A 25,302-nucleotide genomic window follows, 5' to 3' on the forward strand; every position below is an offset into this window, starting at 1 on the left:
ACTATCCCAAAGAGAGGCACAAAGCAGTTTCACAATTCCTGTTTCAAACGAAAGACTCAACACTCAGTCACATCGATAACCACGCAGTTACGTTCTGCCGACTCCCCCATCTACCATTCCACTAAAACCAGTTATCATATGCACTCTCCCAGAAATAAATTACATCATGTACACACACCTGGGGTATGGTAGCGTAGTGGTTAATTTACTGGACTACTAATCCAGGCAACGTAAGTCCAACTCCCACGATCGCAGTTTGAGAATTTGAATTCAATTTTTAAAAGCTGGTATCAGTAAAAAGTGACCATGAAACTGTCGAATTGTCATAGAAAACCCAACTCGTTTACTTTGGGGAAGGAAACCTGCCGTCCTTACCCGGTCTGACCTATATGTGACCCCTGTCCCACATCAACATGGTTGAGGGGGCTTAACAAGGTAGATGCTGAGAGGTTGTTTCCCCTGACTGGAGAGTCTAGAACTAGGGCGCATATTCTCAGGATAAGGGGTCGGCCATTCAAGACTGAGATGAGGAGGAATTTCTTCTTTCAGAGGTTGTCATTTTGAGTCGTTGAGTATATTCAAGGCTGAGATCGATAGATTTTAGGACCCTAAGGGAATCAAGGGATATGGGGATCGGGCGGGAAAGTGGAGACGAGGTCAAAGATCAGCCTTGATCTTATTGAATGGCGGAGCAGGTTCCAGGGGCGGTATGGCCTACTCCTGCTCCTATTTCTTGTGACTCTTAACTGCCCTCTGAAGTGGCCTAGCAAGCCACTCAGTATCACCAGCTTCTCAGGGCAACTAGGGATGGGCAATAAATGCCGGCCTTGCCAGCGACTCCCACATCCTGAGAATATTTTTAAAAAATGTCTAAATACAATCGTTCTAAAAACTGCACAACTTTGGTGTGACAAGTCCAATTAGATTACCTGCATGTAACGGGAGCTATACATGGCCACCAGTCAGTGAAACAGCACCACTATCACCCACAAGTCTGTAGAATGTAGAACATTAAAAAGCTCAAGAGCACTCACTGCAGGTAGAAGAGGATTTACTTTTTTAAAACGTGACCATAATTACTCTGATAGCTCAATCGTAAATTTGTTGCCTTGCTTTAAACTGGGACACTCAAACCATGAAGGTCCCAGAGTCAATTCCCAGTCCCTGCTAAGTCAGGCGTTAGGCTCCTTCAGTAGGACCCTGAATGCGAAATTCAGGTACAAATGGGCAGAGCCTGCAACGCAACAAGCTCTGCCTGGTTGTACCAGGTCTTGAGCGGCCGAACCAGCAGTCCTTAAAGGGACCACTCACAAAAAAGGCCCAAGAAATTTTCAGCTTTAATTCTTATGGGCCCAGGAGAAGGAGTGCTCCACCCGGCCCCACAAATGTACTGCGGCCCACCGCAGGCGCTTTCAAGGCCTCCCCGGGTTTGCCTCCCCCACCCCCCACCCCAGACCCGACTTGCCAGCCAGATCTGCATGCGAGCTGGCATATTTCCTGCTTTCCCCTGACCGGTCAGTTGTTTGGCGCCCTAGCTCGCCGGCGGCATTTAACTGAGGCCCGAAGCCGCATTTGGCTCGGGCCCAAGCCAGCGTGCTGAGCGGCCGCTCCACTATCTTTGCGCCCGTTTTGGGCACAAGTCTAATTTCTCCCCTAGTGAGTGCCAATGACCATCAGGGAACAGGCTTGGAAGAGATACTGAGCTTGGCAGTGGACAGTGACCCGAATGGTTCCTTCTGATAGAGACACATCTGGAAGACAAGGTGCTTCTGTGCTGTATATCGGACAAGTGACATCCGGCGCCACCAAGTGGTCAGAACTGGTTCCACACCCATAATCGTCCACACTGTTGAGTTGCCAGTTACAGGTGTACTGCTCCAAAGTTGCACAGGAACTCCTGGGTGCGTAACGCTACTTAAAAATTTTCTGTGCACAAGCACAAAGCCTAAAAGTCCCCCCCAAAAATATTATGACATGGGTTATGTTCCTCTGTTTTCCCTCCCACTCCAAATCTCCTAACTCCCCTGGTGTCTCCCCAACTCTTTATACTATGGTTGCACCTCTTCAGTATTGAAAGTGACAAAGGAACGGGGGGTCTTATGGGGTTTTTAAGATATAAAGTGGAATAGAAAAGGTTAACCCTGAACACTATTTTAAGATAGACCATGACTACAGGACAAGAGCACACAGGTACAAAGGCAAGTTCAGGAGTGATGTTGGGAGGCACAAAGAGTAATGAATACTTCTAATAGGTTTTCCACGTAGGGTAGTAGAGGCAGAAACTCCGAAGTCATTCAGGAGGTAGTTACATGCTGTAATGGGGAGAAAATAGGGTTTGACAGAAGGATGAAATAGATGGGCCAAATGGCTTCCTTGCCTGTGATTTCCGCTGATGAGATTTTTTTTCTGTTGTAAACAAAAATACCTTCAGTGCAACTCGAGCCATATAAGAGGAAGCATTTTGCAACAACTAATTCTTCTGTCTCGCTCCTTTTCAGTCACAATTACCTGCGAGGATCCATTACCATTTACATCATCAATCTCCATAGATCAAGAAAGAAAATAAAACTGGCTGGAACGCTGAGGGACAAGACAGTTCACCAGTACCTGTTCCAACCTTACGGAGTTCAGGGGTTGCAAGCAAAGTAGGTACAAGCACATTACCAACAACTGAACACAGGCCGGGCTCTGAACCATGTTGATTAGTGAATTAGTCTTTCCTACAAGCCTTGGTTCTTGTCCAACAAACAACTTGCATTTGTATAACGCCTTTAATGTAGAAAACATTCGAAGGTGCTTTGCAGAGAGGAGAGAAAAGAAAGGTAAAAGGAGTTAAAGAATAAACAAGCACATGGTGCGAGAGTTAGGAGAGGTGAACGAAATTTTTATAAGATATTAAGGGGAACAGATAGGGTGGATAGAGAGAAACTATTTCTGCTGGTTGGGGATTTTAGGAGTAGGGGGCACAGTCTAAAAATTAGAGCCAGACCTTTCAGGAGCGAGATTAGAGAACATTTCTACACACAAAGGGTGGTAGAAGTTTGGAACTCTCTTCCGCAAACGGCAATTGATACTAGCTCAATTGCTAAATTTAAATGTGAAATAGATAGCTTTTTGGCAACCAAAGGTATTAAGGGATATGGGCCAAAGGCAGGTATATGGAGCAAGATCACAGATCAGCCATGATCTTATCAAATGGCGGAGCAGGCACGAGGGGCTGAATGGCCTACTCCTGTTCCTATGTTCCCATGCTTCATCAAAAAGATGAGGTCATTGGGAGAAGTGGAGCGATTTAAGAAGGGAGTTCCATGGAGTAAGGTCAAGGAGCCTGGAGGCTCTGTCACCAATGCTGGACAAAGGGAAGTAAATTTGACTTTGTGCGATAATGTAAAACGGTTGATAGCAAATCAGCATGACTTCAATGTAAATAAAAGTCAGGAGAGATGTAAAACAGGCTGCCAATTCACTATCACCCGTTAAAATTGTCCCCAATCCGACTTAGGCATGGGGAGGGGATTAAAGGGCTCATATTCACCCCCCCCCCAAAAAAAATATATTTTGACAAGGATTATGTTTCTCTCTCTACTGCTTCCCACTTCAAATCTCATAACTCCCCTGATGTCTCCCCAACTCTTTATTCTATGGTTACAGCTCTGAAACCAACCACCAATATATGTATTTAAAAAAACACTGACACAGTATTAATTCGATAGATTTTATCAAATGCAAACAATATGATCTCCTCCTGATAATTCAAAGTTATTTTTTAAGCTGAATTTTTTTGAATTATCCAATAATTCAAATTAAACATCATAAATAACATAGGAGTGTAAGAATTTAGTGCTAAAATAATTCAAATTAAGCAACTTTGATTTTTTAAAAATTTGTTCTTGAGATGTGGGCGACACTGGCATTTACTGCCCATCCCTAGTAACCCTGAGAGAGTGGTGGTGGTGGGCCTTCTCCATGAACCGCTGCAGTCCATGTGGTGATGGTGCTCCCACTATGGGGTTAGCTTGGGAATTCTAGGATGTTGACCCAGCGACAGTGAAGAAATGGCAATATATGTTCAAGTCCGGATGGGGTGTGACTTGGGAACTTGCTGATGATGGCGCTCTCATGATGTTGCTGCTCTCGTCCTTCTCAGTAGCGGAAGTCTTGGGCTGGGAAGTGCTGGCTGAGTAAGCTTGGTGGGTTGCTGCAGTGCATCCCGTAAATCATACATACAGAAGCCAAAGTGCGCCAGTGGTGTAGGAGGTGGATGTTGAGCACAGTGGAAGGGGCCCTGATCAAGCAGACTGATTTGTCCTGAATGAGCAAGTTGAAACCCCTTGCTGCATGTAAGAAACAATTGGCTGCTGCATTGATGAGGGGACTGTAGGTTGCTTCTGGATGGATGGACTAAGATGGGCCGAATGGTTGTCACCATCCATGTATATCTTGTGATCACACGTGCCAGCTCCCAGTTCATAACGTTTCAGGCAAACCTCCTGACTGCAATGTTCTGATGCCCTGACTAAGGGAGTCGGGAGCTGGTACAGATAATTAGAGATCCTCTTGGATAACTTGCAAGGTGAAAGACAGGGAGTGGGTTTAAGGATGGAATCATATCTTGAGTTCTGAGGTTCACCTGGTGCTGATTGATAAAACTTAGTAGGTTTTGGTGTTTAGCACCTGCACATCATGAGATACAGAAAAAAACATTAAAAAATAAAAACACAGGTTTTTGGTGTGCAAGATGTGCAAAATGTAAACTGGACAGCCCATTCAATCCACCGGAACAGGAAGCAGCTTCCTTGGCCTTTCTACAGCTCTCGGTCCACAGTCCTCCTGTGGGCCAAGCCAGTAACTACAACATCAGGTGCTTTGAAGCTGTAGTGTTCGTGGAAAAAGGTGTCAAGATATAATTTCGGGTGGTTGACTGTTTCCAGGAAAACAGAGACGTGGCCTCTAATTCTCGAAGGGACGGGGGAGGGAGCGAGGGGAGGGGGGCGCGCGGTGGGAAGTAACAAGTTTAATTGTTTCCTCTTGGCTCAGGCCAGACAAAAACTAGTCTTCGCTTTCCTGCCAGGAGACATTGACAACAGCAAACATAAAACAGAAACGCAGAATCACACGTGCAGACGAGGTTACAAGTTGTGGTAAAACCTTGTTAACTTTACTGAGGCCGAGCCACTACAGACCTGTTTCGACATCATTTTGCCCAGATTCTGAAAGTATTGTTTTGTAGTGAAGGGATATACAAGGGCACAGTTCGAAATATATCTCCCTCCCTCTCTCCTACACAAGCCATTTAAGAACAGAGCTATACTCCCACTATCTCAGAGATATCCAAACAATAAAAAATTTTACAAGAATGTCATCATGCTTCACAAATGCAAGGGCCGCCAAATAATAGGACAACTAATTTTGTTGCAGTTATTCGAATTGAATTTCAATGGGCAGACTTAGAAAGAAAAGAAAAACTTTCACGACCTCAGGATGTCCCAAAGTTCTTTACAGCCGATTAAGTATTTTTGAAGTGTAGTCACAGTTGTAATGTAGAGAGCGCGGCAGCTGATCTGCGCACAGCAAGGTCCCACAAACAGCAGTGAGGTAAATCAAAGAATCATAGAACCATAGAACCATGGAATGGTTACAGCATAGAAGGAGGCCATTCGGCCCATTGAGCACCTGCCGGCTCTTTGTAAGAGCAATCCAGTTAGTCCCATTCCCCTGCTCTTTCCCCGTAGCCCTGCAAATTTTTTCCCTTCAAGTGTTTATCCAATTCTTTTTTGAAAGCCACGATTGAATCTGCTTTCATCACCCTTTCAGGCAGCACTTTCCAGATCATATAACTACTCACTGCATAAAAAAGTTTTTCCTCGTTTTGCCTTTGGTTATTTTGCCATTCACCTTAAATCTGTGTCCTCTGGTTCTCGACCCTTTCGCCAGTGGGGACAGTTTCTCTTTATTTACTTTATCTAAACCCTTCATGATTTTGAACACTTCTATCAAATCTCCTCTCAATCTTCTCTGCTCCAAGGAGAACAACCCCAGCTTCTCCAGTCTATCGAAGTAATTGAAGTCCCTCATCCCTGAAACCATTCTCCATTCTAATAAATTTTTTCTGCACCCTCTCTAAGATCTTCACATCCTTCCTAAAGTGCAGTGCCCAGAATTGGACACAATACTTTAGCTGAGGCCAAACCAGTGTTTTATAAATGTTCAACATAACTTCCTCTATGCCTCTATTTATAAAGCCCAGGATCTTGTATGCTTTTTTAACCGCTTTCTCAACCTATTCTGCCACCTTCAAAGATTTGTGCACATATACCCCCAGGTCTGTCTGTTCCTGCACCAGATAATCTATTTTCCGTGGTATTGGTTGAAGGATAAATATTGGCCAGGACACCAGGGAGAACTCCCCTGCTTGTCTTCGAAATAGTACCATGAGATCTTTTACACCCACCTCCGAAGGCAGACGGGGCCCTTGGTTTAATGTTTCCTCTGAAAGACAGCACCTCTGACAGTGCAGCACTCCCTCGGTACCTCACTAAAGTATCAGCCGAGATTATGTGCTCAAGTCTCTGGAGTGGGACTTGAAGCCACGACCTTCTGACTCAGAGGCGCGAAGGACCTGACAGTAATATGAGATACTGTGTACCTTCAATGTACAGACAATGTGGTGAAGCAATTAGCAAAGCTAATATAACGCTGAGATATTTAGTTAGAACAGTAGAGTACAAGTTCACAGAAGTTATGCTAAGGCTTTAAAGTGCACTGGTCAGACCACACTTGGGATTTATTGGGTTCAGGTTTGGTCACTGTGCCACAAAAGAGATATACCTGCATTGGAAAGGGTACAAAAAAAGAGGAGGGCGACTGTACACAATTTAAGAGAGGGAATTGATGGAAATAAGAGGGAAAAGAACTGCATCAAGCGTGTTTTATTACAGTGATGTGTAGACTGTGTAGCAGCTGGAATAATTGAGATGTAGGCCGGATGAGTTTCGTAGCTTTGGGTGGTGAATTGAAGCCTTAGGGGCCTTGTGCTGCTCGCTGCCAACATCTCAACAGGCCAAGGCAGCTCAAAACTTGACAGATTTAATAAAAGTATTTTTTTCCACGCTTACCAGATAATTCACTACCACAAATCCGAAACCCTTTGAAGAAGCACGCCTGGATTTCAGAGAGGGCCATAAGTGCAGCCTCCAAATTTCAGATGCATACTTTCATGTAAATTGTTAACTTTGAAAAATTTCCCCATTTGACTTTCCCACCACACATCTTCCTTGACCAATAGAATGGGCTGGTGACCTAGTCCTTCGCCTCTGCCGATTCCACCCTATTAATCCTCATTAGCAGTAGGCCAAAATGACTAGATCTCTGTCATACCTCTATCTGTGGGGATGCAGGCGAGCCAAGGTTCTCAGCTGCTATCTATGAACCTTACTGAGAGAGAGAGAGAGAGAGAGAAGAAGATAGAAAGACAGAGAGAGACCATGCAAGGAACAGAGTGGGAGAGACACACAGGAAGAGAGACAGAGAGAGAGCATGTGTGTGAGGGAGAGGCAGACATGCAGGAGTAGAGAGAGTGCGCATTAGGGAGAGACACACAGAAAGAGAGAAACAGAAAAAGAGATAGAGAGACAGAAATATTTGTAAAATTTTGGAGAACTTCACACTTTAGACAGTCAAAAGTATTTTAAGAGGGCAGTTTCTTCATTCTGAAGTTAATACAGGTTCAGTACTGTCAGTGGGAGAAGTTTGCACATTGTCCTGCTGTCAGAATTTAGAAGCACCTAGCAATCTGCAATAATCCTCTTGCCAGCAGGCATTAAACTCTTAGACTTGTATTTATTTACAGCAAGTACATTTTGTGGCCTCAAAGGATGTCATAAACACAGCTCAATTTTAACAGCAGATAATACATTGTGCATTACCCGGTATAACCCTTCAGTCCTGATAAAATAGCATGTCGTTCCGAATTGAGCAAGGCCATGGGAGATCTTGCTATTTGTATAAAATTTAAAAAAAAACAGGAATGTTCATGATGCAAACAATCAAAAACAAATCTTATTTTATTACATTTCCCACTGAACAGACAGCACTTTGTGTTTTGAACTGTCTGACTGGAGTGAGATAATCCTTTCCTTCTCTCACACCAGTGTGCACTGATAATTGGTTCACTGTCCTGCTGATTTCAACGTTACAAATAAAAATCGCACATCCTGTAACCAACGGGAAAAAAATATGTAAACGACTTTGGAATCGAATTTCTGCGGGGTGGGTGGTGGGGGGGGGGGGATTCTCCTGATTGTCTGCCATTTTTGACGTTTCTCCAGGGTCTCCACAAATCTTCCACTGTCGATCGGGAGAATCCTGGCGGGAATGCCCATTGTCGTTCTATGCCACACACACGTGGTGTGGATAGCCAGACTTTAATGTTTTCATTGCCTCATTACCAGTCATCCACTTCGACAGTCCAGCATTAATCGCCCAGACCCTCCAAGCGTTTCGCTCGAGTGCTCATCCTTACCTCGGGGGAGGGGGGGGCATAGATTCTCCCCTCACTGATTAAGAGTGGGTGGGAAATCTATCCCCAGCTGACCTCTCAGTATCTTCTCTCTCAAAACGCTCCCCGTTTATCCACTTTTGCCAGTCTCTGAACTTCTCTTATTGTTCACCTCTTTCGGTGTTTTCATCACTTTGCCCATTTCCTGTCTTCCTCCAAAAATTCCCTGGCCAGAATCCTGCACTTTTTGGCATCAAACTGTACCTCCTGCTCTCCGGGATATTATTTTGAATTTGTCTTACAACTGATTTGCTCAATGGTTTACATTTTTTCCCTCTTCCCGCTCTGTTCATTTTTGTGCTCCGACACTCACCTGTGCTGTCGCTAATCTTACCGCTGAAAACATTGACTGTACTGTGACTTGAGTTGGAATTTGTACATCTTAAGCACTCTTGGAACACAGGGTCTCAGTTTAACTGGTTTACTGAAATGTGAGGGAGTAATCAATAGGAACGCAGGATCAGGAGTAGGCCATTCAGCCCCTCAGGCCTGTTCCGCCATTCTAGATTCTTCTCAATGGAGAGACAATTAAGATAATAACCGTCACTAACACTCAAATAAATAAGCTTTCCAGCAGTCTGCTGCCATCTGATGGTTTGTTTCCTTTTGACACCTGACCATAACAGAAATTCCATCTTGTCCAGTTCTCATATACTTATCAATGCTTTTAAACATTGGACAACCTGAAGGTTTAGCCATTAGATATAATGATTTAGATTTCATCTATATTTCCGAGTTTGGAAATATTGACATTTCAAAGGCATAAGGGAGCAGCCAACAAAGAAACTTGATCTAGTTAGTTTTGGATTTTTGACATTTGCAACAAAGGTCAGTTACCTATCATTGATACTGTGGATGTCCATAGGCAGCTTACTGTATTGACTGACCTTGAGTGCTCCCACTCTACTTCTCCTTCTCTGTCTTTCCAGCCCACCTCAAGTGGCCCAGATCCAGCTCCGTTCCTTCCCTTTCACCAAGACCCACCCAGCTACTCGGATTTCACTTCCTCCCTTCCACTGAGGCCCACCACAAGTACTCCAACCACAGCTTCACTTTCCCCCCTCCACCTGTTTGACCCAGCGCTTAGGGTAACAGATACCTGCCCATCCTGACCCTGACTGCAGCAGCCAGTTCCTCGTCTACAACAAGAGCTTGCATTTATATAGCGCCTTTAACGTAGTAAAACATCCCAAGGCGCTTCACAGGAGCGTAATCAGACAGAAATTGACACCTAGCCAAAGAAGGAAACATTAGGACACGAGGTAGGTTTTAAGGAGCATCTTAAAGGAGGAGAGAGAAATGGAGAGGAAGAGTGGTTCAGGGAGGAAATTCCAGAGCTTAGGGCCTAGGCAGCTGAACGCACGGCCACCAATGAAGGATGTGGAGGACGCGCAAGAGGCCAAAATTGGAAGAACGCAGAGTTCTCGGAGGGTTGTAGGGCTGGAGGAGGTTACAGAGAAATGGAGGGGGAGGCCATGGAGGGATTTGAACACAGGGATGAGAATTCTAAAATCGAGACGTTGCCGGACCGGGCGCCAGTGTAGGTCAGCGAGCACAGGGGGTGATGGGTGAACAGGACTGGGTGCACCAAACTCAAGTACAGTACGCTGCTCCACAGCAGCCCCTTCACATGCAGAGGTTAGTCAGGAGCAGATATGAAAGCAAAGACCATACACTTTTCAAGCCCAGCGAGCACTCAGAATGTGTGCAGGCGGGCTGCAGACAGGAGTCTGTGTAAATATCCTGTGAACTTAAAACAACTGCTGGAGCCTTGATGGCAGGGATTAACCACAAGGTTAATGGGATTTTCTAACAAAACAATAGTTGCAATAACAAAAATAACATCCAGACCTCAAAAAAGAATAAGTGTCTCGAGTTTCATTTGAGCTGGTGCCAGTTATTAAAAAAAAAATTACGACTGGGGAGAAAGATAAAGAACTGTACCAATTGCTGGAGTTTAAAAATTGCCATCAGTGAAAGTGTACAGAACTTATTCCCTTTTCACCCCTGTTTTCTCCCCTGCTTTCCTGTAGGCATTGACTAATTCCGAGGAACGGTTCTTACAGGCCTCTGGCACATTGGCCACGTGAGCCTGGGTGTTATAAATTTGGGGTCTGCACTAGATATTCTCTCGGGTTCAGCGTCACCAGACACTCTTGTAAATGGAACCTGTGTCCCTTACAGTCAGGAGTTTACCTAAACTGCCCAATATCTAGTCACATGGTAATATGACCCCGGGTTGGGGGAGCGGGGGTAGTAACAATGAAAACTCTTTGTTATGTGAACTGTAATCTCACAAGAACCATCGCGTCCGTCTCTGCGATCTACTGAAAGGTGAGACAAGCTGAAATATAAACCAACAAATTCATTTATTTTTTCATATGTGAATGAACAGAGTGAAAATTTACAGTAAAATACTACTTATTTCATAACAATCCTTGTAACATAGAAAATAAAGCATGCCACACTGTCTCCGTTAGCAGGTTAAATACAAGTTTTCTGAATAACGCTCTCACTAAATCTGGTCGGCCCTGTACCGAAGGAGAGAGCTTTCTCACTTGAAGTCTGGCTTCTTAATCCAGATCTTGCAGACTGACTAAGATCATGTGCTTCTTTATTCCTTTCTTAGCTGGACAGGAAGTCCAAAAGCTTGACCTCTGACCCCAGCCAAGCGCTCTGTGCCCAGGGATTGGCCAGTTGAGCTGACAATCAAACCAATTACCACTCTCCTTGGAGTGGGTTTCGGTCAGACAGGCCAAAGCTGAGTATGCACATGTACAGCCACTTTCAACATACCACATATGCATGCTTACTGGAAGTACAGGCATGTGATAATGGTTCACCCATTGTCCCAAACTGTTAAGGATAACAGTTTCCATGGCCGGTCCATTAAGTCACCCAATCCTCTTATTGTTTCAGTGGTTCCAGTTTTTTTTCACCACCAAGTTAAAAAAAAAAGGTGTTGGACCTTTGGGAATTAAACCTCAGAATTGTGAATCTGACTCCATATGAAAATCATATTATCGATTTAACCAAAAATCCCTTCTAAGCCAAATAGTCAAAAGTCCCAAAGCGCAACACTAGGCAATGGAGGTTGGTATTCGACCTCAGAGTGCATCACATGCTGTTTGCACCCAACATCTGCAAAGGCGTACTTTCAGCAGGTGTCATTGTAAGCAGTATAGATGAAAACATAAAATTACAAAGGGATATTGATGGATTAGATGAATGGGCAAAACTGTGGCAAATGGAATTCAATGTAGACAAATGTGAGGTCATTCACTTTGGATCAAAAAAGGATAGAACAGGGTACTTTCTAAATGGTAAAAAGTTAAAAACAGTGGATGTCCAAAGGGACTTAGGGGTTCAGGTACATAGATCATTGAAGTGTCATGAACAGGTGCAGAAAATAATCAAGAAGGCTAATGGAATGCTGGCCTTTATATCGAGAGGACTAGAGTACAAGGGGGCAGAAGTTATGCTGCAGCTATACAAAATCCTGGTTAGACCGCACCTGGAGTACTGTGAGCAGTTCTGGGCACCGCACCTTCGGAAGGACATATTGGCCTTGGAGGGAGTGCAGCGTAGGTTTACTAGAATGATACCCGGACTTCAAGGATTAAGTTACGAGGAGAGATTACACAAATTGGGGTTGTATTCTCCAGAGTTTCGAAGGTTAAGGGGTGATCTGATCGAAGTTTATAAGATATTAAGGGGAACGGATAGGGTGGATAGAAAGAAACTATTTCCGCTGGTTGGGGATTCTAGGAGTAGGGGGCACAGTCTAAAAATTAGAGCCAGACCTTTCAGGAGTGAGATTAGAAAACATTTCTACACACATAGGGTGGTAGAAGTTTGGAACTCTCTTCCGCAAACAGCAATTGATACTAGCTCAATTGCTAAATTTAAATGTGAGACAGATAGCTTTTTGGCAACCAAAGGTATTAAGGGATATGGGCCAAAGGCAGGTATATGGAGCTAGATCACAGATCAGCCATGATCTTATCAAATGGCAGAGCAGGCACGAGGGGTTGAATAGCCTACTCCTGTTCCTATGTTCCTATGTCGTCGGATAGTAATCAGGAGCAGGAGCCATGAATGATGCTTCACCTCCTTTCACAAGGGATACTGCTGCCAAATAGAGCGTGCCCTTACTCCTGCCCTAGTAAGATCAGCGAACTTAAGTGCAGCCCAAGATTAAAGCTGAGCCCTTCCTGGTCTCTATAATTCGGTACCATACTTACCCACTAAACCATTTTATTCCACATTAGTGAGAAACTTACAGCTGCTGAATCTGAAATCAGAAATGTCTAACTGCAGATGATGCTTCCCTCAATGGTTGCACCACACAGCACAGGTTCTCGAATGCAAAGACTTCTAAAATCTGGTGCCCATCATGGCCTGACAGCAGAAGAACAATCCCAGCAACATGTCAACTTCACTCCAGCTGAATGCACAAAGCTTTCGTGGCAAAACCGAAACCCACCAGACACTGGCTCAGTGGAGGAGCAAACCACCACCAAAGCCGATCCGGCACTATTTCCTCTGGTGGGGGGGAGTCCAGAACAAGGGGGCATGACCTTAAAATTAGAGCCAGGCCGTTCAGGTGTGATGTCAGGAAGCACTTCTTCACACAAAGGCCAGTGGGAATCTGGAACTCTCTCCCCCAAAAAGCTGTTGAGGCTGGGGGTCAATTGAAAATGTCAAAACTGAGATCGATAGATTTTTGTTAGGCAAAGGGTATTAAGGGTTATGGAACTAAAGCGGGTAGATGGAGTTCAGATACAGATTAGCCATGATCTAATTGAATGGTGGAACAGGCTCGGGGAGCTGAATGGCCTACTCTTGTTCCTATATTCCTTTGCTCTCCAACATTAATATTTATCCCCAAAATCAGAACCCAGGGCTGTTCACAAGCTAATCTGCAGTGCTCACTTACTGTTAAGATTGTACTTTCTACATTGTGCGTTAGGAATGCAATATGACAGTAAGTTGCAATCAAAGAATAAATGGCACTAAAAATAAGGGTCCCCAATCACTTAGTGGATAATTGAATCAGTAGAGTGGTACTAAACTAGACAGGTCGGAATTTCTAAATTCAATCCCTGGAATGTGTCACCTTCAATAGGTGTGCTACAGTTGGCCCGAGTGACCTTGGGTTAAGGGACTGGGGGAAAATCAGCTAAGCCGCCCATTCCTGATCACTAACCAGTCACCCCTCCTGCATGTGTAGGCGTCAGGCGAGAGCAGGATTAGTCGACTAGTCCGCCAGTGCTCAACACCTTAGCTCATATTTCAAGAATGGCTGCTTGGGTGAAAGTCTGGCAACTAGCAAGGGCCTGGACGTTCAGGGTAGGAGGAGAGAGCATTGGGACAAATAACAGGAGCCCACGAGTCCCAGCATTGATGGTGTGTCAGCAAAGGTCTCGTGTCAGACTGGCACAGTTATATTGAAGTCATTTCTCCTAAACTCTGTCCCGCTAAAGAAAGAGGCAGGGAGAAGTGGAGGAAAGAGATAGACAAATATGTTAAATGCCATTTTGCCATTCCTGTGATCCATATGATCAACATATCTTGCCACTTTTAACGGTATTTTTTTGACGTGAAGCACTATACCACGGATTGGGCCCTGAAGTCTCAGAGCTACATAGAATTACATAGAATTTACAGCACAGAAACAGGCCATTTGGCCCAACGGGTCTATGCCAGTGTTTATGCTCCACATGAGCCTCCTCTCAACCCTACTTCATCTCATCCCATCAGCATATCCATCTATTCCTTTCTCCCTTGTGTGCTTATCTAGCTTCCCCTTAAATGCATCTATGCTATTTGCCTCAGCTACTCCATGTGGTAGCGAGTTCCATATTCTAACCACTCTCTGGGTGAAGAAGTTTCTCCTAGCCCGCGAGTCTTTATCTGCCCTCACGACTTGGGGTAACAACCTGACCCATCGTTTCTCCCATGGATTTCCTTTGGACCTCAAGATCCAAAGCTGATCAATAATTTTAATTCCCTTCGATCACCGTGACAGACCTCCCTGAAACACGAACGACGAGATCATTTAGCCTAGGTTTCTGCTGGACTCGGTCTCTAGCAGCCTTGGATATTTCTTTCTTTAAAAAAAGACACATCAGTACAAATGGTTTCACATTGTCTTGAGAAGCTTAAACAAATCTCAGTTCCAACTGTGAATGAGATTGTGAGTTTAAACAATTCACCAGATTGTTATTCATGGCAAATAACAAAGAATAATGTTATCTTTCAAACAGCTGCTTTCACTTATCTTCTTCAAGTATTAAGAGTTTTGTGTGTAAATCCAGGGCATTAGTTATAGGCTTACTAGCTGTATGCCAATCCTTAGAGAGCTTCATCAGAGCAAGCTCTACTCTATCTCTGCCTCCTTTATCCCCTCTATTCACTCCAAGTCACACTGGGGTCATTTTCACCTTCCCCGCTTGGAGGTAGCGATAGCGTAAAGTGGGTGATATCGGGATCGTTCTCGATTTTCGCTTCCAGGTGTTAACAGGCGGCCGATCCGATATCGCCCGCTTTACGCTATCGGCAAAAGTCAAGAATTCCCGCCCAGTTGAGGAGTAAAGTGGCAGAGAGGACCACCGCCTGTCAGAGACCCGCCGAATTTCCATTTCCAACGAATTCAATGGAAGATTCAATGGTGAAAATGACCCCCACCAGGGTCGATGTTGACTTTTGGGCGGCCGATCGGTGGAGGCATCTGGCCAGCCCCCCCCCCAACCCCCGTTCGGGCAGCTAAGAGAGCCCCGCGACTTTGAAGACTTTGAATTTGGCAGGCGAGCTGCGGACGGCAATCAGGCGCCTCGGTGCAGCTCGCTGCTCTGCGGCTTCAGGACGGTCGGCAGGTTGGGATGCCGGCAGAGGTCCCACAGGTAGGTGCTCGGAGGGGGAGGGGGCCGTGATGCCGAGGCAGGGAAGGCGAGACCAGGCCGACAGGGAGCCGCAGTATCTGCGGAGCCGGGAGGAGCAGTCCGACTCCTTCCAGCTCCACACATAAATCACCAGCGCTGGTGGAAAAAAAAACACCATCGGATAATCAGACAGACCCTCCCGTCCCCTGCATGGGACCTGGTAAAAGCCACAGCAGACCTGGTGACCACAGTGTGCCAGCAGTTAGCCTGTCGGAAGATTTCCGCCCCCCTCTCCATGAATTCCATGCAGCTGTAAATGATTTTGACTGCAATAAAAGTCTAATTGCTTGACTTACTTGTGGAGAGCGTAGGAAAAGCAATTACTGTGATAGTAAGGGAGCTGCAGACTTCCTGCCGCGCTCTGACCTTGTATCTAACATCTCCTCTCAGCTCGCCCAGAAAAACCGCACAGCTTGTTGGAAGAATTGATCTCCGGTGCCACTGTGTCTTTGTTTGTACCTCTTGGTGGCCTGGACTCTTTTTCCCACTCTCCGATCCTGAAGACCTCACTCTTCTACCATGGAGATCATCATAATCAAATGCCACCATACCCTCAGCCAGCACATTGTATATAAATATATATATATATATATATATATACACACACATATATAACATATATACATATATTCGGCCCCATCATCGCTGCTGAGCTAACGGACAGGAATTTTGTAGTAGTAGCAATATATATATGTATATATATATGTACACATACACACGTACCCACATATATATATAGATATATATCACTTTGGGATATCCTGAAGATGTGAAAGGTGCTATAAAAATGCAAAATTCTTCCTTCCTGGTCTGTATTGCTCAGTTCCACACCGGGCAAGGTATTTTCTGACCAAGCTATCGGGGGGAGCTTGAGAACAATAATAGAAAGCACAGCACATGTCAGACTGGCACACATTGGGCTGAATCTCGCTGGAAAACTAACGGCGTGTTAACGACGGCCAGGGGTTTAAGAGATACGTCGTGAGTTGCGAATCTCCAGAACCTGCTGGTCGATTTACGCCGCTCTTTGCTTTGCATAAACGGCTTCTCGCCCTTAGCCTCCCTGTTACTTTTAAGGACTTTCTGGATTTGCACATTGATTGCCCATTAAACTCGCTGCAGATATTACAAATGGTGTCCGGAGTAACCCATTATCCTCCACCAATCATTTTGCCAACCAGTAACGACACTGGGGCTGATCTTAGGCTGCTGGTGTCATGGACATTTTTTCAAACTATGTTCATTAATCATTTTTAAATTGTTGATTTGTGATGTACAGAAATAACTGGATTGGGGAGCAGTTCATAGTATCATAGTAAATACAGCATAGGATACAGCATCGTGCCTGTGCTGGCTCTTTGAAAGAGCTATCCAATTAATTCCATTCTCCTGCTCTTTCCCCATAGCCTTGTAAATTTTTACTTTCAAGTATTTATCCAATTCCCTTTTGCAAGTTACTATTGAACCTGCTTCCACCACCCTTTCTGGCACTGCATTCCAGATCATAACAACTCGCTGCATAAAAAAAACATTTCCTGATGTTGCCTCTGGCTCTTTTGCGAATCACCTTAAATCTGTATCCTCTGGTTACCGACCCATCTGCCACTGGAAACATTTTTTCCTTATTTACTCTGTCATGATTTTGAACACCTCTGTCAAATCTCCCCTTAACCTTCTCTGTTCTAAGGAGAACAACCCCAGCTTCTCCAGGCTCTCCACATAACTGAAGTCCTTTATCCCTGACACCATTCTAGTAAATCTCTTCTGCACGCTCTCTAAGACCTTGACATCCTTCCTAAAGTGTGGTGCCCAGAAGTGAGCACAATACTCCAGCTGAGGCCTAACCAGTGTTTTATAAAGGTTTAGCTTAACTCCCTTGCTTTTGTAAAGCCCAGGATCCCATATGCTTTTTTAACAGCCTTCTCAACTTGTCCTGCCACCTTCAAAGATTTGTGTATGTGCACCCCCATGTCTCTCTATTCATGCACCTCCTTTAAAATTGTACCATTTATTTATATTGCCTCTCCTCATTCTTCGTACCAAAATGCATCACTTCACACTTCTCTGCATTAAATTTCATCTGCCATGTGTCTGCCTATTTCACCAGTCTGTCTATGTCCTCCTGAAGTCTGTTACTATCCTCCACATTGTTTAGTACATTTCTGAGTTTCGTGTCATCTACAAACTTTTAAATTATATCCTCTATACCCAAGTCCAGGTCATTAATATATATCAAAAAGGGCAGTGATCCTAATACTGACCCCTGGGCAACACCACTGTATACTTCCCTCCAGTCTGAAAAACAACAGTTCACCACTACTCTCGGCTTTCTGTCCCCTAGCCAATTTTGTATCCACACTGCCACTGTCCCTTTAATCCCATAGGATTTAATTTTGCTACAAGTCTATTATGTGGTACTTTATCAAATGCCTTTTGATTGTCCATATACACATCAACCGCACTACCATCATTAACCCTCTCCGTTACTTCATCAAAGACCTCAATCAAGTTAGTCAAACATGATTTTCCTTTAACAAATCGGTGCTGACTTTCATTTATTAGCCCATACTTTTCCAAGTGCCAATTTATCTTGTCCCGGATTATTGTCTCTAAAAGTTTCCCCACCAACAAAGTTAGGCTGACTGGCGTGTAATTGCCAGGTTTGTCCCTCTCCCCTTTTTTAAACAGGGATGTAACATTTGCAATCTTCCAGTCCTCCGACACCATCACTAAGGAGGATTGGAAGATTGTGGCCAGAGCCTCCGCAATTTCCACCCTTACTTCCCTCAGTAACCTATGATGCATCCCTTCTGGACTGGGTGACTTTTGTACCTTGAGTACTGCCAATCTCTTAATTACCTCCTCTTTATCTATTTTTATCCTATTCAATATCGCTACTACCTCCTCCTTTACTGCTACAGTGGCAGCATCCTTGTCCCTAGTGAAGACGGATGCGAAGTTTTCATTTAGTACCTCAGCCATGCTCCCTGCCTCCACGAGAAGACCTCATTTTTGTCCCTAATCGGACCCACACTTCCTTTGACTACCCTTTTACTATTTATATGTTTATAAAAGACTTTTGGGTTCCTTTTTATGTTAGTCACTGATCTATCCTCATACTTTCCCTTTGCCCCTCTTGTTCCCTTTTTAGATCTCCTCTGTACTTTCTGTATTCAGCCTGATTCTCTACTGCATAATGAACCTTACATTCATCATAAGCCTCCTTTTTCATTTTCATTTTAATCTCTATATCTTTAGTCATCCAGAGAGCTCTAGCTTTGGATGCCTTTCCTTTCCCCCTCGTAGGGATGTGTCTATTCTGTACCTGAACCAACTCCTCCTTGAAGGCCTCCCATTGTTCAATTACTGTTTTGCCGACCAATTTTTGATTCCAATCCACTTGGGCAAGATCCCTTTTTAACCCACTGAAATTTGCCCTCCTCCAGTTAAGCATTTTCACATTTGTTTGTTCCTTGTCCTCTTCCATAACTATTCTAAACCTAGTGATATTATGATCACTGTTCCTCAAATGCTCCCCCACTGAAACATGCTCCACTTGCCCCACTTCATTCCCCATAACTAGATCCAGCACAGTTCCCTTCCTGGTTAGGCTGGAAACACACTGTTCCAAAAAGTTCTCTTGAACACATTTCAGAAATTCCTTCCCCTCTTTGCCCATTACACTGTTACTGTCCCAATCTATAATGGGATAATTGAAGTCCCCCATTATCACTACTCTATAGTTCTTGCATCTTTCTGTAATTTGCCTTCAAATTTGCTCCTCTATCTCCTTCCCACTATTTGGTGGCCTATAGTATACACCCAGTAGCATAATAGCTCCTCTATTGTTCCTTAATTCTAACCAATAGATTCTGTCTTTGACCCTTCAACTGCATCATCCCTTTCCAGTGCTATAATAGTTACTTTGATCAATACTGCCCCCCGCCTTTCTTTCCTTCCCTATCTTGCCTGAATAACTTGGAGGCAGGAATATTAAGTACCTAATCCTCCCCTAATCCTCCCCTCTGTTATTGCCCCTATATCATAGTCCCATGTAGCGACTTGAGCCTGCAGCTCACCAACCTTATTTACCACGCTACGTGCGTTTACGCGCATGCACTCCAAACTCATCTTGGATTGCCTCGCATTTGCCCCCTGTCTGATCCCTCCTATTTCTGAACTATTATTTACTCTAGTGCTACGTGTCCCTCCCAGTCTCCCCTGGTGCTGTGGATTTGCTCCTGACTGCACTCCCCTGAGGTGCCAACACCCTCACTGGTATTCAACACTGAATACCGGTTTGTGAGTGCCACACTCCCTGGGGACTCCTGCACCGCCTGCCTGTTCCTCCTAGTCCATCTGGTGGTCACCCACTCCCTCTCCGCCTCAACTCTCTGTAGCTGGGGGGTGACCACCTCCTGAAACGTGCTATCCATGAAACTCTCAGCTTCCCATATGCACTGTGGTGACGCCAGCCGCTCCTCAATCTCAGAAACTCTGACCTCGAGCTCGAGCAGTTGGCGGCACTTCCTGCACATGTGGTTTTCCAGGACACAGAAGTGTTCTGGAGTTCCCACATGGCACAGGATATGTATGCGATGGGCCCCAGCTGTCCTGCCATGTTAGTTAACAGTCATTTAAACTGTTTGTTTAGCTATAAGGCAAAGTACTGTTTATCTGACACTAAGACACTAATCACTAAAAAACACTAACCAATGAGCTAAATACTTACTGACTTACCCTCGGCTCTCCTCCTTGCCTTGTTTTGATTCCTCGCGTGGCTCCCTTTATGCTCCGCTCAGTCTTTGGTTTAAATCACTTAGCACCTCCTTCCCCCTCCGCACCTAATTCCCACACTCACCAAATTCCCAGCTGAATGTCCTCACTCTGTTAGCACTTCACTCAGTGGTTCACTCTCTGTCTTTCCCAACATCTGTGCTCAAGCTCCACAATTGATGTAGAGACATATTTAACCTCCCTCATCTTTCAGATGTCGCCCTGGGAACCCAACCTGTTCTGCTGGTCATTAATGCATCAGAAACATTGCTTTTTTAACATACTAGTCAATCTCCCAAGGCATGACTGATGGAGAGTCAAAACCAAATGTGGTCTTCAGCAGAACCAGAGTTAAAGCCTAGGCAATAATTGGGTAAGGTTTGCACAGACGTAATTCAATCCCCATTTTAAAATCATAGTCTGTCCTTATTTTTATATTTTCATTATAAATTCCTGTGTTGACATTTATAACATTAACTGCCTATGTAAACTTGACACAATGTAATTACACCCTCCCGTCAGTGCTGGAATTGCAGTGTCTTCACTGGTGGAAGAGTGTAATATCATGCTTACATGGGCAACTTCATCCTCCATAAACTTAAGCTCATCCAAAACTCTGCTGCCCGTATCCCAACTCGCACCAAGTCCCCTTCACCCATTGCCCCTGTGTTCGCTGACCTTCATTGTCGCCCGGTCCGGCAACGCCTTGAGAGCCCTCTGAGAACTGTGTGCTCCTCCAATTCTGGCCTCTTGCGCATCCCCGACTTCCTTTGCCCCACCATTGGTGGCCGTGCCTTCAGCTGCCTAGGCCCTAAGCTCTGGAATTCCCTCCCTAAACCTCTCTGCCTCTCTCTCCTCCTTTAAGACCCTCCTTAAAACCTATCTCTTTGACCAAGCTTTTAGGCACCTGTCCTAATGTCTCCTTCTTTGAATTGGTGTCAATTTTTGTCTGATTACACACCTTAGGACGTTTTACTATGTTAAAGGTGCTGTATAAATGTAAGTTGTTGTTTACATTATAACCGTGGATACAGGAACGTATAATGGAAACAGTGTGTGCAGATGCTCTTTCCTACCTTTCCAGCGTGTTTTAGTTTAAAGCTAGAAACAATTAAGGGGAAAAAAAGTCGAATTAAGGGAGTGTCTCAGTCATTGAGAGGTGCTGGCAGCTTTCAAAGCTCTTTTAGATTCTTCAAGATTAAAATTAGTTTTTTTTTGCAGAAACCTCGAGGTTCCTTGCATGTTTAAACCAATAACAAAAAAAAAATCAATCTGTTGTCAGGGCCAAGAGTAAACAGGATGTGTTGTGAGTCAGAAGAAAATGTCAAGTATGAGTAAAGGCCAATTAGCAGCACAAAAGATCATTCGGCCCATTGTGCCGGTTCAATCCGATTTCCCCTGCCCTTTCTCCATATCCTTTTCAAATACTCATCCAATTCCCTTTTAAATGTTAGAGGCCAGGAAGTTCCTCGGAACAGCTCCCGTTACTTTGCCGGAACTGCAGAGGAAAACCCAGTTTACATACACTACACTTACGGTGAAGTAATGTCGGTGGAGCGGGAGCAACTCCAAGGAATTCCCCGGCCATAGTCTCTGCCTCAATTGTTACTGGTGAAAAAATATTCCATCTTCCAATAACTCTCGGTGTGAAAAAAAAATTCTTCTAACTTTCCCCTTTTGTTCTAATATTGTTCCTCTAGTGACAATCCTGAGTTTATGGATCAATTTGTCACCAATTTGCCAACCAGCAGAAACAGTCTTACAATCTTTACCCTCTCTCCATCCATGGGCATTTAGGCCCCTCTCGGACTTTCTCTGTTCCAGTGAACAGATCCTCAGTTTCTCAAGCCTTTCAAACAGGAGTGAAAAACATGGCCAATTTTTATCATTTCTATAACTCAGGGATGTTGAAGCTGACCATTGCTCCCTTAACCGAGCAAAGGTCAGGGGTCAAACATGAGGCATTTAAGGGCACAGTGACACACCATCTTGGTTGTGTGCAAACAGAATCAATGGGCCCGATATTACCATGGCGGTGGGTTCATGGCGGGGGGTCGATTGGGCGCGTGGGTAACGCGCCCGGTGAAATCAGTCTGCCCCGGGCGCATTCGCAGGCTGATTGGATCCACTTACCTGTTGTTCCGGGTTCCCCGCTGCTGAGCTGCGCGGCGGGCGGACTGCGCATGCGCGGTAAGGTCTGTCAGCTGGAGGAGCTCTATTTAAAGGGGCAGTCCTCCACTGACTGATGCTGCAAGAAATAGGAAAAATTACAGCATGGAGCAGCCCAGGGGGAAGGCTGCTACCAGGTTTAATGATGCCTCACTCCAGCTCTTATTGGATGGGGTGAGGAGGAGGGGGAGGACAGAGATCTTCCCCCCCGGCGGGCAGGAGGAAGCGGCCTGGCTCGAGGTGGCAGAGGAGGTCACCTGCACCACCAATATATCGCGCACCTGCATACAGTGCAGGAGGCGGTCCAATGACCTCAGTTGGTCAGCCAAAGTCAGCCACTTACTCATTCCCCTACACTCCGTCTGCCACATCACCGCCCCCACCCCACATCTCCTTCTGCACTGCCAACACTACTCTGTCACATCACCCCTAACACCAACTCAAACCTCATCCTCATCTTACCTGCACTTACTCACCTCGCCAGTACTCATCCCGCCACTACCACTCAACCCAATCCTCATACAATCTCATGGCTCTATCTCATACTCACCCTCTCTTGCATCTCTTTCACAGTCAGCCTCACTCAACCTGCCACTACCTGTGCTGCAGCCACAGGGCATGCATCACATATGTGCAGTAGGCAGCGTAAGGCAAACGTGTCGTGAGCATGAAGGGGATGCACAAGGGTGTTTGAGGGTTTGTCATGGTTTTTACTTATATTTAATTTCTGAGCAACTCACATCACATATTATATTGGCACCACTACTGTCACGTCTTTGCGAATCTTGTCTGGTTTGTGCAATAATGCCCTTTCCTGAGGATCACAATGAAGACCCACAACTGATGCCACCCATTGTGTTACTGCAAAGTGGGTGTAGGTGTATTTGCAGGGCTCTTTTGTGCAGACGACTGAGAGACGTCGGCGATGTCCCCAATGGCACCCTGGAAGGATGCGGAGGAGAAGTTGTTGAGGGCAGTGGTGACTTTGACAGCGACAGGTAAGAAGATGGTGCTCGGGCCAGCCGGGAGCAGCTCAGCATGAAGGAGGCTGCAGATGTCCACGACTACATGTCGAGTGACTCTGAGCCTCCGTGTGCACTGCTGCTTAGAGAGGGCAGGAAGCTGAGCCTCGGTCTGTGGACCCTGTGGCGAGGGTAGTGCCCTCTGCGACGTATCTCTCTCTGCGGTTGCCCTCCCTCCTGCTGTGCAGGTGGATGTGTCATAGCACTGTGTTGTGGAGCTCCATGTGTCAGAGGTGAACGGCGTGGCCGGCGAGGCTGGTGATGCTGTTCGCCCTCCGAGGAGGTCATGACTGCAGCGACGGCGGCCCCCATCCGCAAGGTGTACATCTGAGGGGGTCCGCAAGGTAGGTACATGTGTCTGGACCCCGGGGTAAGTGTGCAAGTTGGTGAATTTTCTTGTTAGGAGGAGGGTGGTGGAGGCCAAACTTTGTCCAAAGTGACAGAGTGGCCTCCTGCAATGAGTGAGGGTCTCCTCCCCCACCTGCCAAATGGACCTTTGCAGCTGCCACAGGCTGATGGCTGCAACACGTCCATTTGAACTGGGAGTGTTTCCCCGAGTACGGGAAACAGTCCCAGTTCTTTGCAAAATCCCAACCCTTCTAAAATATCACATTAATCGGGTCTCTAAACGACCTGAAATACCTAAATAAATACCTTAAGTGGCACCCCGCCGGCTTTAATTGCCGGCGGGAGTCCCACATGCGGGGGCTGCGCGCGCATGTCAGCGCGTCTGTGGGGAACCCGGAAATGGGGCAGGTTGGAGCCGGGCTCCCGCCCCGCCCCGGGAATCCCCAATTTTCGTAGCCCCCCCCCCCCCCCCGCCAGGAACGCACCCGATCGCGGGTGCTAAAATCGAGCCCAATGTCACATTGAATCCATCTGCACACCCACATGTTGAATTTCGCCCCCCCCACCCCCACATCGGCACCTGACGGTGTGAGATCCAATCTGCAGACTGCAGCGTAAATATAATCTTCTGCTGTTCGGGTCCCATAGAGGCAGAGTGGAGCATGTGAAGGAGAGGGAAAAATAATTGAAATTTGTTGTCCCTCCTGGGAATAATAGTAGAAATCTTATTGATCACTCCTTAATTTACCAAACTGTTTTGTCCCTGTAAAGGAAAGAACGATCTGCGTTTCTATAGCACCATTCATGACCTCAGGACATCCCAAAGTGCTTTGCAGCCAGTGAAATACAGTCACTGTTGTAATGTAGGAAATGCGGCAGCCAATCTGCACACAGCAAGGTCCCACAAACAGCAATGTGATAACGACCAGATAATCTTTTAGTGATGTTGGTTGAGGGATAAATATTGGCCAGGATATCGGGGAGAATTCCGCTGCTCTTCTTCTAAACAGTGCCGTGGGATCTTTTATGTCCACCTAAGAGGTCAGTTGGGGCCTCGGTTTAACATCGCATCCAAAATAAGGCACCTCCGACAGTGCTGCACTCCCTCACTACTGCCACTGGGAGTGTCAGTCTCGATTTTGTGCTCAAGTCTCTGGAGTGGGACTGTGAACACACAACTTTCTGACTCAGAAGTGAAAGTGCTGCCCACTGAGCCTTGGCTGACTATGTGTTGTGATATCATCATGCAGATGTTGTGAACTGCCCTCTTGTCCATTCAAACCCCCAGAAGTGGATTCGGAATTGCCAGCATGAATCAGCTCTCCAAACCTGAAGCGAACTCAGGAGCCTTTCACCCACAGTTCACTTGGTGGTGTGAATGCGCTGGCACAACCCTGGCTTATAAAACCGAGACCTTTCGTGCAAAGTGAAGTGGTTAACTTAATGTTTTCCAAGCCCTTCACATCTCCTAACAACTGGTGAACTG

General features: G+C 45.6%; 1 protein-coding gene across 1 annotated transcript in view; it reads left to right on the forward strand.

The window, feature by feature from the left end:
• hpse2 (heparanase 2) overlaps positions 1-25,302 on the forward strand; it is a 220,012-nt gene that overhangs the window by 189,612 nt on the left and 5,098 nt on the right. The window contains exon 11 of the mRNA XM_068002697.1: positions 2,499-2,645. Coding sequence (XP_067858798.1) covers positions 2,499-2,645 — 147 coding nt within the window. The remainder of the gene's footprint in view (positions 1-2,498; positions 2,646-25,302) is intronic.

Source organism: Heptranchias perlo, chromosome 21 (assembly GCF_035084215.1).
Source record: "Heptranchias perlo isolate sHepPer1 chromosome 21, sHepPer1.hap1, whole genome shotgun sequence".
In the NCBI taxonomy this organism is placed as follows: domain Eukaryota; kingdom Metazoa; phylum Chordata; class Chondrichthyes; order Hexanchiformes; family Hexanchidae; genus Heptranchias; species Heptranchias perlo.